This window comes from Lolium rigidum, chromosome 1 (assembly GCF_022539505.1).
Source record: "Lolium rigidum isolate FL_2022 chromosome 1, APGP_CSIRO_Lrig_0.1, whole genome shotgun sequence".
Classification (NCBI taxonomy): Eukaryota; Viridiplantae; Streptophyta; class Magnoliopsida; order Poales; family Poaceae; genus Lolium; species Lolium rigidum.
This window is the reverse complement of record NC_061508.1, coordinates 309,233,393-309,246,804: the sequence shown is the minus strand read 5'-3', so window position 1 is coordinate 309,246,804 and position 13,412 is coordinate 309,233,393. Positions and strand designations below refer to the sequence as shown.

At 45.4% G+C, this 13,412-nt stretch overlaps 1 protein-coding gene across 2 annotated transcripts; it reads left to right on the top strand.

The window, feature by feature from the left end:
* Positions 1-9,813: 9,813 nt before the first annotated feature.
* On the top strand, positions 9,814-13,153 carry LOC124684125 (protein PHOSPHATE STARVATION RESPONSE 3-like). Of its 2 annotated transcripts, none has more exons than XM_047218514.1 (8): positions 9,814-10,068; positions 10,855-11,566; positions 11,658-11,874; positions 11,966-12,042; positions 12,142-12,184; positions 12,285-12,354; positions 12,441-12,504; positions 12,649-13,153. In XM_047218514.1, exons 2-8 carry the CDS (start codon positions 10,892-10,894, stop codon positions 12,937-12,939), a joined length of 1,437 nt encoding a protein of 478 aa, XP_047074470.1. In that variant the 5' UTR covers positions 9,814-10,068; positions 10,855-10,891; the 3' UTR covers positions 12,940-13,153. The 2 variants fall into 2 exon arrangements, with proteins under 2 accessions (XP_047074470.1, XP_047074469.1); XM_047218513.1 differs by having other exon boundaries at positions 9,814-10,074; positions 10,858-11,566.
* Positions 13,154-13,412: the final 259 nt, after the last annotated feature.

Genomic DNA, 13,412 nt, shown 5'->3' with positions numbered 1-13,412 from the left:
CTACTATAACTACGTGACATGCTTAAGACAAGACTATCCCTTTTTATTTTTTGGGGCCTTGCCACGTACTTCCATAGATTTTGCTCTTGTTACACGGTCAGGCCGGTGGATAAGACCAGCCTCACCCCGTTTTTTTTTCACGTCGATGCGCTCGCAGTCGTCCAAAGTGATGCCTGAGAGTGGCTCTTGGCCTGCCGTCTCCCAAACGTTCATGCCAGCCGTTGAAATCTCGGCTGAGTCATATGCGTGGACGACCTCTACTTCATCTCCATCCCATCGTATTAAACATTGGTGCATCGTGGATGGAATGCAACAGCTTGGCGTGGATCCAATCTCTCCCTAGCAGGACAACATAGGTGCTCTTGCTATCGACAATAAAGAACGTCGTAGGGATGGTTTTTCTTCCTACGGTCGGGTCCACGTTCGTAACACCTTGTGCTTCGGATGCTTGGCCGTTGAAATCGCTCGTTGTAACGTTGGTCTTGATCGGATCCGAGCTAGAGCGTCCCAACCGATGTAGCATGTAGTATGGCATGATGTTGGATCGCCGCTCCGGTGTCCACCAAGCATCTTGTTGACAGGCTGCCCATTGATATAACCTCGTAAGTACAGGGCCTTCAGGTGTCTGTAGCTCCTTTCTCGTGGCTTCTCAAAGATAACTGGTCGTGGGCCGCAGTCAAGTTGTGCCACAGGTGCTTCGTCTGATTTTGGAGCACAAAACTCCGCTGGAAGGATGAACACCATGTTTGTGCCAGCCGATGTCTCATCATCGGCTTTCCTTTGTTTGGGGCGCCACTCTTTCTTTTGTGGTCGGCCTTCTTCGTCCAGAGTTTGCTGAATTTTCGCGGCGGATCAGGCTGCGCCTTCCTTAACGTGTGCGGGTATAACCTTTCGGCTTCCTCCAAACCACGTAGTCGCTGAACCCTGGGCTTTTGGGAACGGCTGAGTCCATCAGGGAACCACCTTGGCCGGTGGTACTTATCTTCTTCTTCTTCATCGCCGTCTTCTAACTCCTCGAGATCTTCTACCCGAGAGGACTCAGCGTGCTTGTTCCGAGATGGGAGAGGCCCTAGACGTTTGAATACTGACACGTCTCCTGCACCCTTGTTCTTCTCGTCTACATTCTCGGCGCTTGCCGATTGTAGGCAATCGGCTCATTCCTCGAATCCCAGCAGTGTCTAAAGAAGGGACAGTCCCAGTGCCTATCCACGTCGTCTTGCTCTCTTGACTTTTCCTTGGCATGGCGCTCATATCTCCCCTCGTCGCGATCATGCCGACGATGTCTCCTGGCGTCCCTGCTAGCCAGAAGATCTCTTTCGTCATCGTCATCGTATCGTTGGCGTTGGTCGTATTGACTCACGTATTTTTTGAGGAGGTGATCAGAGAGAGGTCGCTGATATCGTACATTCTTCACTTCTCCCTCTGTGATGTAGCGCTTGCCATCGAGCCGGAGCCGATCGCGTGGAATGGCTTCCTCTTTGTCCTTGTTATGAGAGCGGCTGCCCTCGTCTCTGTCCTTACCGCAGTGGTGCCCGAGTCCTACCATGTTGATGCCGAACGAGAAACCCGGCTGGCACCTCCCGTGGTAAGTGCACTCCACCATGTTAACGGCGGGGAAAGGGTGTGTGTGGACTTTCATGGCGTACTCGGATGAAAATTAGATGCCCTTGTTCTATCGCCATTTGGATCCGCCGACGCCACACCCCGCAATCGTTGGTGGTATGGGTGAACGTGTTATGCCACTTGCAGTATGGCTTTCCGTTCAGCTCTTGTGTCGTGGGGATTTTGTGGCCTTCGGGTACCTTTAGCTGCTTCTCCTTAAGTAAGAGGTCGAAAATTTTCTCAGCTTTGGCTACGTTGAAGTCAAACCCTCTTGGAGGACCTTGTGGCTTAACCCACTTGCAGGACACGGGGCTTGCCCCCCGAGTCCATTCAGTCACTGCTACCTCTTGATCTCCCACAGAGCCTTCACCTTCCTCTGCCTCAACCAGGACTACCGCACACTTGAACTTGTCCTGGTACAACTCTGGGTGGCGCTGTTCATATAATGACAGTTTCTGAACCATATGCGCCAGTGAAGGGTAATCTGCTTGGGAAGCCATATCTTTGATTGGCGATGCGAGACCCACCACCGCCAACTCGACTCCTTATTTTTCAGTCAAACGAGCCGAATAGCATCGGTTCCTAACGGTCCTGAAGCGCTGGATGTATTCTGACACTGTTTCTCCGTGCTTCTGTCGTACTTGTGCTAGATCGGCAATGCCAGCCTCGGAAGCCTCTGAGTGATACTGCATGTGGAACTGTTCTTCCAATCGCTTCCAAGTCCGGATTGAGTCTCGGTGGCAGCGATGTGTACCACCCGAAAGCCAATCCCGTGAGGGACCGTGCGAAGAACCTCACACGTAGTTCATCCGATGCCGAGATCGTGCCCAGCTGCGCCAAATATCGGCTCACATGCTCGATTGAACCGGAGCCATCCGACCCACTAAACTTGGAGAATTCAGGGAGCCGATATTTGAGTGGTAGTGGGATCAAATCGTACTCGTTGGGGTACGGCTTGGAATAGCCGATTGCCCTCCTTTTCGGCACCATGCCGAACCGGTCTCTCAAGATTGTACCGATCTGATCCGCGGTGCCGGCTGCGGCAGGAGTCGAGCTCTGAAGATTCGCTGGAGTGGCGTACTTTGCCAGCCACGCTTGCTTCTCAAGCTCTGAGCTAGCTGCAGGAGTTGAGCTTCGGAGGTTCGTCGGAGTGGCATACTTAGCTAGCCACATCTGCTTCTCAAGATCTGATCCAAAAGCTCCTCCTGCTGTTCCAGAAGTCCCTGCTGTTGCAGTCTGGTTCGTGAGTGCCCGAGTCATTGCGGTCCGGCACGTATGTGCACGTGTACCCGTGAGGGATCTCCTTAGGCGCCTCATACAAGAACCGGTAATCACTAGGGTCACCACCGATCTTGTAGACGACGAATGCCGGTGAACTCGGCACTTCCGGTGCTGCCAACGCGAACGGCAGGCGGTGGTCGGGACCGGAGTGGTATCTCTCCTTGGTGAGTCCCTAGAGCAGGTCCCGACGGAGAGTACCGGTGCCTCATGATTTCCTGGATCACCCGAAGGGCGACACGCTCCAAAGTGTTCACCGAGGCTCTCGTAATGGCGGTGCGACGAATGAGCTACCATGAAATTAATCTCCTGACGCAGAGACTTGGTGCGTTCTTCTGAAGGGGTAGACAGGTCCACTTCATCGAGCGCGCCTTCAGGTGAGAACCCTTTCCACCTAATGCCGTGTGAGCGGGTCCTCTGGAAAGAGCCGATGAGGTCGGCTTCGAGGATAGCTTTGACCTCGTCATACTTCTTCTTGAGCTCCTCAGCCGGATCTTCGTACGTGACCGGAGTACCTTCCGCCATCTCGGATGTAGATGGCGATGCGCTTGATGTCGAAGACCGTCCCACCGGGCGTGCCGGCATGTGTTGCGGTCGAAACCCACCGGCGAGCAACGACGAGCAACACGAGAGAGCCGGGAGGCTCCCGGAACCGCGGCTGGCCCCGGTCCCTCGAGCGACGGCCCGCAAAGCCTCGGCACGCACGTCCGATGTTGGTGCAAGGGCGTGCCACCTCGACCTATACCTGGTCGTGAAGGTGATGGATTTTCTTCGCTTAGTTTCCCGCATGGCATACACGTAAACATTAAATACGAGGCTCGATCGGCTCTCGAAGTTGTCCCGTGAATCGGCTCAAGGAGCCGATCCACCCATGATTCGTATGAGGTCTACGATCACATGGTGGTCCCGCTTAATCAATATGAAGCTAAAACGACCTACGACGATTTAGGGTTTTCACCACATAATCGGAACATCCTACGCGTGATTGAGCACGCGGCAGCCACGCACGGTGATAATAAACCAACCCTAGACAAGGCCTAAAAACCAACATGAAGTTGATCCCCGGAACATCTTATCTAGGGCTAGCAAACTACACCCTACATGCTACTGGATCCTTCATCCCGTTTGCAAGGCCTAACTATGCAGATATTAAACTAATCCTTGAAGAACAAGGAGCAATCATAACGGATCGGATCTACTAAACAATGATCAAGCGGGGTGCCGCCCTTACACCTAAGATAGGTGTAAGGGCGGCTAGACGTCTAAGGGTTGCATGGACGAAAGCATGTGACACGATGAAACAATGCTAACCCTAACACATCTATGATAACTACGTTGCTCGCCATCAACAAAGCTTCAGCACGAGCAACGCATGAACAACGAATAAACGTACACTGCCTAGATCGCAAGATGCGATCTAGGCAGCATGATGCTTACCCGGAAGAAACCCTCGAAACAAGGGGTTGGCGATGCGTCTAGATTGGTTTGTGATGAACGTGATTGTTTTTTTTCTCAATAACCCTAGATATATATTTATAGTCCGTAGACTTTCTAACGTGGGAATAATCCCAACCGTGCACGAGCCAAATTATATCTAACCGACACGTATCCTACTATATTTATAGATACACGGGCAAACTAGCCCAAACTTTGTATACAAGGCCGATTCATGTATATCTTCCATGTATATTCTTCAAGCCCATCTTAATCGCGGCCCACCTCTGATCCGGTCAAATTCTGGTGATAACACCGTGTTATGTCATCTCTTCTGACCTTGTCACATACTTGCAAGCTAATTAGACGACATTCCACCGAGAGGGCCCAGAGTATATCTATCCGTCATCGGGAGGGAAAAATCCCACTCTTGATCCATATGCCTCAACTCATACTTTCCGAATACTCAATCCCATCTTTATAACCACCCATTTACGCAGTGGCGTTTGATGTAATCAAAGTACCCATCCACTGTAAGTGATTTACATGATCTCATGGTCGAAGGACTAGGTTACTATGTATCGGAAGCTTATAGAAAGATGAACTTAATGACTTGATCTTATGCTACGCTTATTATGGGTGTGTGTCCATTATATCATTCACCCAATGACATAACCTTGATATTAACAACAGCCAATGTTCATGATCAGGAAACCATGATCATCTATATTAATCAACAAGTTAGTTTAACAAGAGGCTTACTAGGGACTCTTTTCTGTTTACATAACACACAAGTATTAATATTTCTGGTTAATACAATTATAGCACGGGATGCAAACATTTATCATAAACACAAAGATATAATAATAACCACTTTATTATTGCCTCTTGGGCATATCTCCAACATCCATCACCAGCATAGGGCAAAACTTGTCGTAGTAGAGCTAGTCGTCGTGTTAAGCCTCCAAAAGACCAACGCACCAGAGCAGAAACCATCGACGAAGATGCGACCCGCAGATCAAGAGAGCCATACCTAAGACCTCGCACCAACCAACATGAAAACCGATTAAATCCCAGGAGATCCACCGGACTACGGGAGACACAACTCCACGTGCCATCTGCCGACACTAGACACACCACCGAAATGAGGATGGAACAAAAATGACCTTATTATAATTTCAAGAAATAGCCGTCGTTTCAAGATTTCGAAGAAAACACCGAGCAAAACCTAAACAAACAAAAAAAAAAGAAAACCCCATGGTCCGCCACACCTTCAAGGCTTCAAAGCCATTGAAGATGGATCAAACCAGCAGTATTGCCGGCGAGAGAGACGAAACTAGATGGGTTTTGCAGCTACCTCACGAATCGCCTCTGTCCATGTACGGTGCTTAGTCTTTCTTTTGACTATTGAAGAATGGACAATGACGTAAATCCACTGCAGCCTCGTCGTTTAATGATCTGCATCGACCAATCTTAGGCTTGTCCTAGATGCGGTTACGAGGGACGTCACTAAATTAATCATATATAGGGCACCGTAGATGCAATTGCTTCTTATATCTACGGGCAAGTGGATGAACAGTGGAGACAAATCCAGTACAAAATGTAGCGATGATTAATTAGGGCACCCATCGTCTCACCCCAGAATGCTGATTAGATTAGAGTGTGCTGCATACCTGTAAGCTTGAATCCGTAATAACCATCTCGATCCAACCAGTTCTTTGGTTGATCTGGTAAGAAATGAGTAGGGTGCATTTTTTCTCTGCTATAAATTAGCATCATTAGAAATTTTGGTCTAATGATGCTATAAATTTGTATCATTAGAAATTATTTTTTAATATAAATCCAAAGATACTAATTATACGTACTATAGTTAAAATATGTTGCTTGATTTTTTGTTTAAAGTTCATCTTAAAATATACGTACATCTTGTTCATCCAAACGGAGGTAGTATTTGAGAAATGAAAAGGAGAAATCTCTCGCCGGAAAGTTTAAACTTGATGTGAACAGTGGCGTTCATGTGCCAGACAAGTCGTACTAGAAAAGAATGCGTCACCCGAATCCTGTACCTTTCCAACTGATCCAAGCCGGATTTTCACCCAAACAAGCCGCCGAGTTTTACTAGAAGTAGTAGAACGTTCAACACTTCCTTTTTTTTACTGCATCTGAACTATCTCATCGGCGCAGAAGCATCTTTCCTGTCTCGAAGAACCAGTACCACAAGTGACAGGGCAACGATGTAAATTCACGTCGAATATGAAGTAACCTTGTCGTTTGTTGATCTGCATCGACCAATCCGAGACGTGGTTCCTGGTTACGAAAGGACCCACCAGAAAATAAAGCAGGGCATTATACTACGTACAGTACGTGCAATAGCTTTCTTATATTTTCTGCGGGCAAGTGGATGAACGGTGGACTCAAATCCACTAGAAAATGGTGTGATGATTAGAGCACCCACACGATGACGCTGATTAGATTACAGTCTGTTGTCTGTAACCCGGACTGTAATCATCTCCAAGCAATGTTGTTGTGGCTTGATCTGATCTAAAAATAGAGAGTGAGTTATACTTTTGCCCTCTATTTGTACTATTTTAGCACATTTTATCTACAAAGTATTTCGTACAGTACTATTTGTACTATTTTAGCACATTTTATCTACAAAGTGTTTCGGATAGTACTATTTGTACTATTTTAGCACATTTTGTCCACTGAGTCCTCCTTCGTCGTCGTTGGCCAACGGATGGCGGCGTGGGGGGCTACTCGTCTGCTTCGGAGAATAAAGCTGGTGGTCCTAGGGTTCTTCTTGTGCGAAGATGGAGACCTCCATGTGGCCAGTTCGTCTTCATCTGGCCGGAGTGGTGTGTTTCGGAAAGCTCCGCCGGCGGATGTAACAGTGCACTGATGCTTGGAGTTCGCTGGATCGGGTGGTATTCGGTCGTGCGTACCCTTATTTTTTATTCCGACCGTTTGGGTCTGGAGGGAGCGGCGCGAAGTTCTACTCTTTGTTACCATCAAGTGACATTTTGATCCATGGTGGAGACAAAGATGCGGAGAATATCATGAAGGTTGGGTTGGAGGACTACCAATGGAGTTTCGAGTCTCTGCGTTGTTGAGAGACTTGCTTGGTGTTCTGGATTTCGCAGCAACAGTATGGAAGCGGGGGCGAAAGCACATGTAAAGTTCAGAGTCCTACCTTTCAGGGTGAAAATCCAAGTTCTGACCTTAATTGGTTTTGCCTGTCAATGACCTTGTTGAAGGCATTGTTTTGAGAGCGGGGACTATCTTCAGGTGAAAACTTGAGATTTTTTATCACGCGATGGCGGTGCTTGTGCTATGTTTCCTTCTTGAAGGCGTCGCTTTTGAAGAGTTTGGAGTTTAGGTGTTGTCTTGGTGGGGTTGTATTGTTGCTGTCATTAGGGTGTTGTCTTAGTTGTCTTTTTTCCTTCTTTTTTTGGCTGTGTGCATCCGTACTGCCATTAGGGTGTTGTGTTGTTGCAGAGATTGGGTGTAATTGATATCTTTGATATTAATATATTCCCCTTATCGAAAAAACAAAGTATTTCGTCGCCATATCTTCCATGCACTACTTTTCACTTGTGTCACATTGTGGCTAGTTTTGCCATGTTCAAGGATGGACATGGTGCTTTGGCTCATAGATCTAAATGCACCTAGTATGGCATTTTAAATTTATTTTAAAATAGAAAAAAGGTGAAAAAATCCCGAGTATACACTCGGACATGCTGTGATTGCACACAAAATTTTATGTGAAAAAGATATTTTCTCTTAACTGTGTAAAAAAGAAAAAATAAATATCCCGTCAGAAGCTATTTTGAAGCACCAAAAATTGTCTTTCTTAGAGATCCTTTGATTCATAGGATAGGAAAAAATAGGAATAGGAAAAGTTTAGGATTAAGATGTCATGCCTAATTGAATCCTATAAGATGATGAGTTCTCTTTGATTATATCAAAGAAATTTTCCATGAGGTATGATCTTATGTTTTTCCTATACGATTGACACTACAAGATTCCTATCGAATTAGTTTCTATGAAATACGTTCCTATACATCAAACAACTAGTGTAGAAAAAATTCTCATATGATCTAAATCCTACATAATTCTTATACAAATCCTATAAATCAAAAGAGCCCTTACACAAGTTTCGTGAAACTTTGTTTGGGACATAGAATGTCCTGATGTATACCTAGATATTTTTTCAATTTTTTTCGATATGTTGAAAAATATTTTTTGAGTAGTGGGTGTATCTACATCTATAAGCCAAAATAGATTTGTGCATGTTCAGGGCTTACCCAATAAGCTAGCCTTGGTTGCAACTAGTTGTTGAAAGATTAGCAGTTGTTTTGTGGTACAAACAAACGATATGGGGGTTTGTGAGTAGATGGATTTGCTTAATTTTGGTTGGCTTTGCTTGGCCGTTTGCCAGCATTTAGGAGTCATCCTAGACTTACACAAACTTAGTTGTCACTTGCTAGTTGTTTACAATGAACTGATGGGGCCGTGTTATCCACTCTTGTGCAAGTAGCTGCACTGACCACTAATTGAACGCAGGTTCTGCCTCACACATCATCTAATTAAACTAAACAAATCGCCATCATTTTCGAAGCGGACTTGCACTTGCACACACCATCAGTTAATTTGTCCTCACTTGAGCATGACAGCCCCACCCCACCGGGGTGAGCTAACTATGATTCTCCCAGGTGATTGTTTTTTGTCTGGATAATCCGATTCCCCGGTTTGCCAATGTTGCTTGCCCTCTCGATTACATCAGAGGTTACCCAGATTCCATCCATCTCATTTTTCTATTACCCCTGGGTTGATTAAGCCTATGCTTATGTCAGACACACTACCTGGACTAGTTTAATTTATACTTGCGGAAGAGTAATGATCACTTATTGCAAACCCCTCTTATGTCTTAACAAAATGTGATGACTTCTACACTAGTATAATCTGGAAGGCTGCTATTTCATATGCCTTCCTGATATATATATCTTCACTAATTCCAGTAGAACAATAGTATAATAGAGTATACTTGTGAATTTCTTGCTCCAATTATCCGAAAATGCATCACATACACAAAATCTAGCTGACTATGCACTAACCGGTTACCACTCTTGTTATCTCGCACATGATTTTCAGACATAATAGTGATATAACAGCATGTTGCCAAACATTATCTGAAGATAGCAACACGATGACTTGGTAAATAAAGTAATTAGTACTCGCATTGGACAGACGTGATAACATTGACACACCAAATCACAGCCACAAATGGCCGTGTTAGGCCCTTGAAAAGAATATATACCAGAAATGGTTGCTGGCATTTTGTGGTAAAAATTACTGACCTCTTCTGCTCTCAAGATTTTAAAAAGTTGGAACTGACAGGGAGTCCATTTTAGCAAACATCGACTGGAAATCAGAAAATAATCAAAACACAAATAGGAAAATACAAGCAAAGGCTACACATTTAATAGGCCATCTGAAAGACCGAAGCACGGCAGCCAACCAGAATGGAGTAGGAGTAGTACAAGAAAAGAGCAGTGTAGTCACCAAGCACCAATGATTTGCGAGAAGAGAGATGAGACTTTATAGGCGTCTCTGACTCTTTCCCTCTCTAGAGAGAGCTCTACGGAGGGAAGGAGAGTTCGTGTTGGATAAGACAAGAAGAGAGAGTGGAGATAGCAGAATGAGAGGATTTCCTTCCAGATTCTGAATCTCCTGGCGCTGCTACACATCTTCTTCTTCCAGGTGAGACTGGGGCTACAAAGATCTCATGCATTTCGTCTGCGTACCGATGTCTCCTAGGTTCCTTGTTTCCAATCTAGGCTCTAGAGGCCATAGTTCTTTGTCCACTTTGTCGAAAAATAGTTCTTTGTCCCCTCCTTTGTATTGTTTTGGCGATTTTGCCATGCTTCCGTTGATTTTTTTAGGCGAACTCTTATAGTATGGTTAGTGCTGGAATATGTAATTTGGAAGGGGAATAAAGATCTTTTCCTCTTCTTTTTTTTCCATTTCTGGTCGATGTGCTCTATTTGTCCTCTTTCAGAAATTTGTTCCTGTTTATCCCTTCTCGTTTCCTGTGCATTGACAGGAATTTTCATGGGCTGTGCTAGTAAACCAGTGATTTGTCTCCAAACGAATTTCTTCTTATTGTTCCAAGAAACTACCTGCTATCGGTTTTCACCCCTACCTCTGATGCTCCAAATTTGGCACCTGGGCATGGGTAGTGTGTGGGTATGTGGACATGTAGTTTGTGATGTATGCAGTAGTGCTAATAACCACTGATTCAGATCTATTCCTGTTGGCACATCACAGATTTTATTATTACTTAGACAGAAGTCATGACATTGTGTAATAACGGCAGCTGCAGCATATACTGGTCTCTGTGGTCATAGACAAGCTTCTTATGCATGTACAAAAAAAAAATCTTTGTGAATAACTTCTGCATCGACATTTTCTGAATAGTATTTGCATTCTGAACTTTTTCTTTGGATAAGTATTAACAAGCATCTATTTTGATGTGCTGAGCAGTGTAAGATCAGGTCAGCTAATCAACTGAAGCAGCATGAGCTCCCAGGGTGTTGTTGCTGCGAAGCCAATCGCGGTGCCAGACAAAACAGCGCATTCTTATGCCTGTGGATCCTCACAATCTTCAGTTCATAAGCTGCTAGATGATAAATTGGATCACCTTGGATTGTTGGATGATAATTTGTCATCTACCAGTCAGTCATCAAGCATCAAGACCGAGCTGATCCGATCGTCGAGCTTGCCAAGGAGTAGCCTACAATTTAACCTTCAGAAAAGAAACTCTGAATCTGACCCTGAAAGCCCGTTGTCGCACGTCTCGCATCCCAATTTTTCAGACCCTATGCCCTCAAATTCTTCAACGTTCTGCACGAGTTTGTTTTCGTCATCGTCGATAAACCTGCAGGCACCATGCCGGCAAATGGGTGCTTTGCCTTTCCTGCCTCACCCTCCCAAGTTTGAGCAAGAAGCTTTCCCAGGGCAGTCATCAAGCTCCTCCCTGCACCTCAGTGGTGATACTGGCAATGTTCATGATGAAGCGGAACAGTCAGATGATGATATAAAGGAGTTTCTCAATCTTTCTGGAGATGCTTCAGATGGCAGCTTCCATGGTGAAAACCATGCCTTTGCTTTTGCCGAGCAGATGGAGTTCCAATACTTGTCTGAGCAGCTAGGAATTGCCATCACTGATAACGAGGAGAGTCCTCAGTTAGATGTGAGTTCATTGCCCTTACGGAGACATTATATTTTTTGTAATATGAGGGTTAAAAGTCTTATAATTCCTGATTTGATATGTTGCTTTTCAGGACATATACAACACACCGGCACCACAAATTTCATCACTTCCAGTATCATCCTGCTCCAATCAGAGTGTGCAGAGTCTAGGATCTCCAGCTAAAGTACCGCTTAGCGCATCCTTGTCATCTTCTGCGTCTGCAGCATCTAACAAGTCAAGATTGAGGTGGACACTGGAGCTCCATGAGCGTTTTGTAGAGGCCGTGAACAAGCTTGAAGGACCTGAAAGTAGGGTGGTGATTCTATCGTTTTATTTCCCGCATATTATGTAACTCTCTGTTTTTTAACTCTAAAAAGTTTACTTGAATATCTTGTGCAGAAGCAACTCCCAAGGGCGTGCTGAAACTTATGAAAGTTGATGGCCTCACCATCTATCATGTAAAGAGCCATTTGCAGGTACTATACTAAAGAATAATCTTCCATCTCCACTGAAAAAGATCAAATATCACATCTATTTTTTTTCGTACTTACGTCTTGTCTCTTATTATTTCACAGAAGTATCGCCATGCAAAGTATATTCCAGAGATGACCAAAGAAGGTAAAAATGAAGAAAAGATAAATGCTGTTGCAAAGTAATATATGTATGGGTGCTTTACAAGTTCACCATTCTGAATTCTGATGCATAATACTGTATGCAGACAAGAAGGCCTCCTCGGACATCAAGAGGGTGCAAGCGAGTAGTAGTGGAAGTGATCCGTGCAAAAACAAGTGAGCTTTCTGAACTGCTACACCTGAGTATGCATAGTAGACACCATGGCCTTGCAAATTTATGTCATCTTCCCTACTTTCCTTAGGAACTTGGCAGAAGCTCTACGGATGCAACTGGAGGTTCAGAAGCAGCTCCATGAACAACTGGAGGTGCGTTCTAGAATGCAATCTTTTATTGACATAAGCTCATTTCACCAGAGATAGATATCCGAACCTGAAAGTCATGTAGGAGTAAGAAAACTGCCCCGAGGTTGTTGGTTTTCTGACAATCTGTGACTGTGTTTAACTTGCCAGATGCAAAGGCAATTGCAGCTACGCATCGAAGAGCACGCGAAATACTTGCAGAGGATACTGGAGGAGCAGCAGAAGGCTGGCAACGGCAGTGGGAGATCTGTGTCTCTGAAACCCCCAACTGAGCCGTCCGAATCGACGTCCAGAGCTAGAACTGAACCCGAAGCGGCGACGGCTTCTTCACCTCAGCCATCCACAAGCAGAGCCGCCGTGGATGCAGACACAGAGCGTGGCTCGCCGGTGGGCACAAAGAGAGCCAAGGTTCATGGCCTGAGTGAGTCCCCGTGTTCATAACAGCCATCAGATTTTTCCAACACTTCGCCGTTTCCTGGCAATTGGTAGAAGCTCATCACTTCTCAGTGACAAGTTGTCCCCGTTATATATTGATATACACTACACATATGGAAGCATGGTAGCATGAGTGGACCTGATTTTTAGCCAGGGTATGTATGTATATGTATATAGTTTTCACTTTGGTAATGGAAATGGGGAACCAATAAGCTGATCATAGCAGTGAGTTTTTTCTGGCTCCTGGTGTTTTTTTTTTGCATGAGGTTGTGCTTGGTTCAATGAATTTTGTTTGACAAGGCGGCACGAGGCCCAGGATCCTATCGGCCCATCTGAGGGATGAGGAATGGGCCGAGGCCTTGTATAGAGAGTGCCCAGAGAACAGTGGTAACGGCTCTGAGGCGGCCGAGGCGTGGATGAATTTGGGAAGAACCCGCCGCATTTCCGCGTGAATTTCCATTCCCAAAGTGAACCCTCCA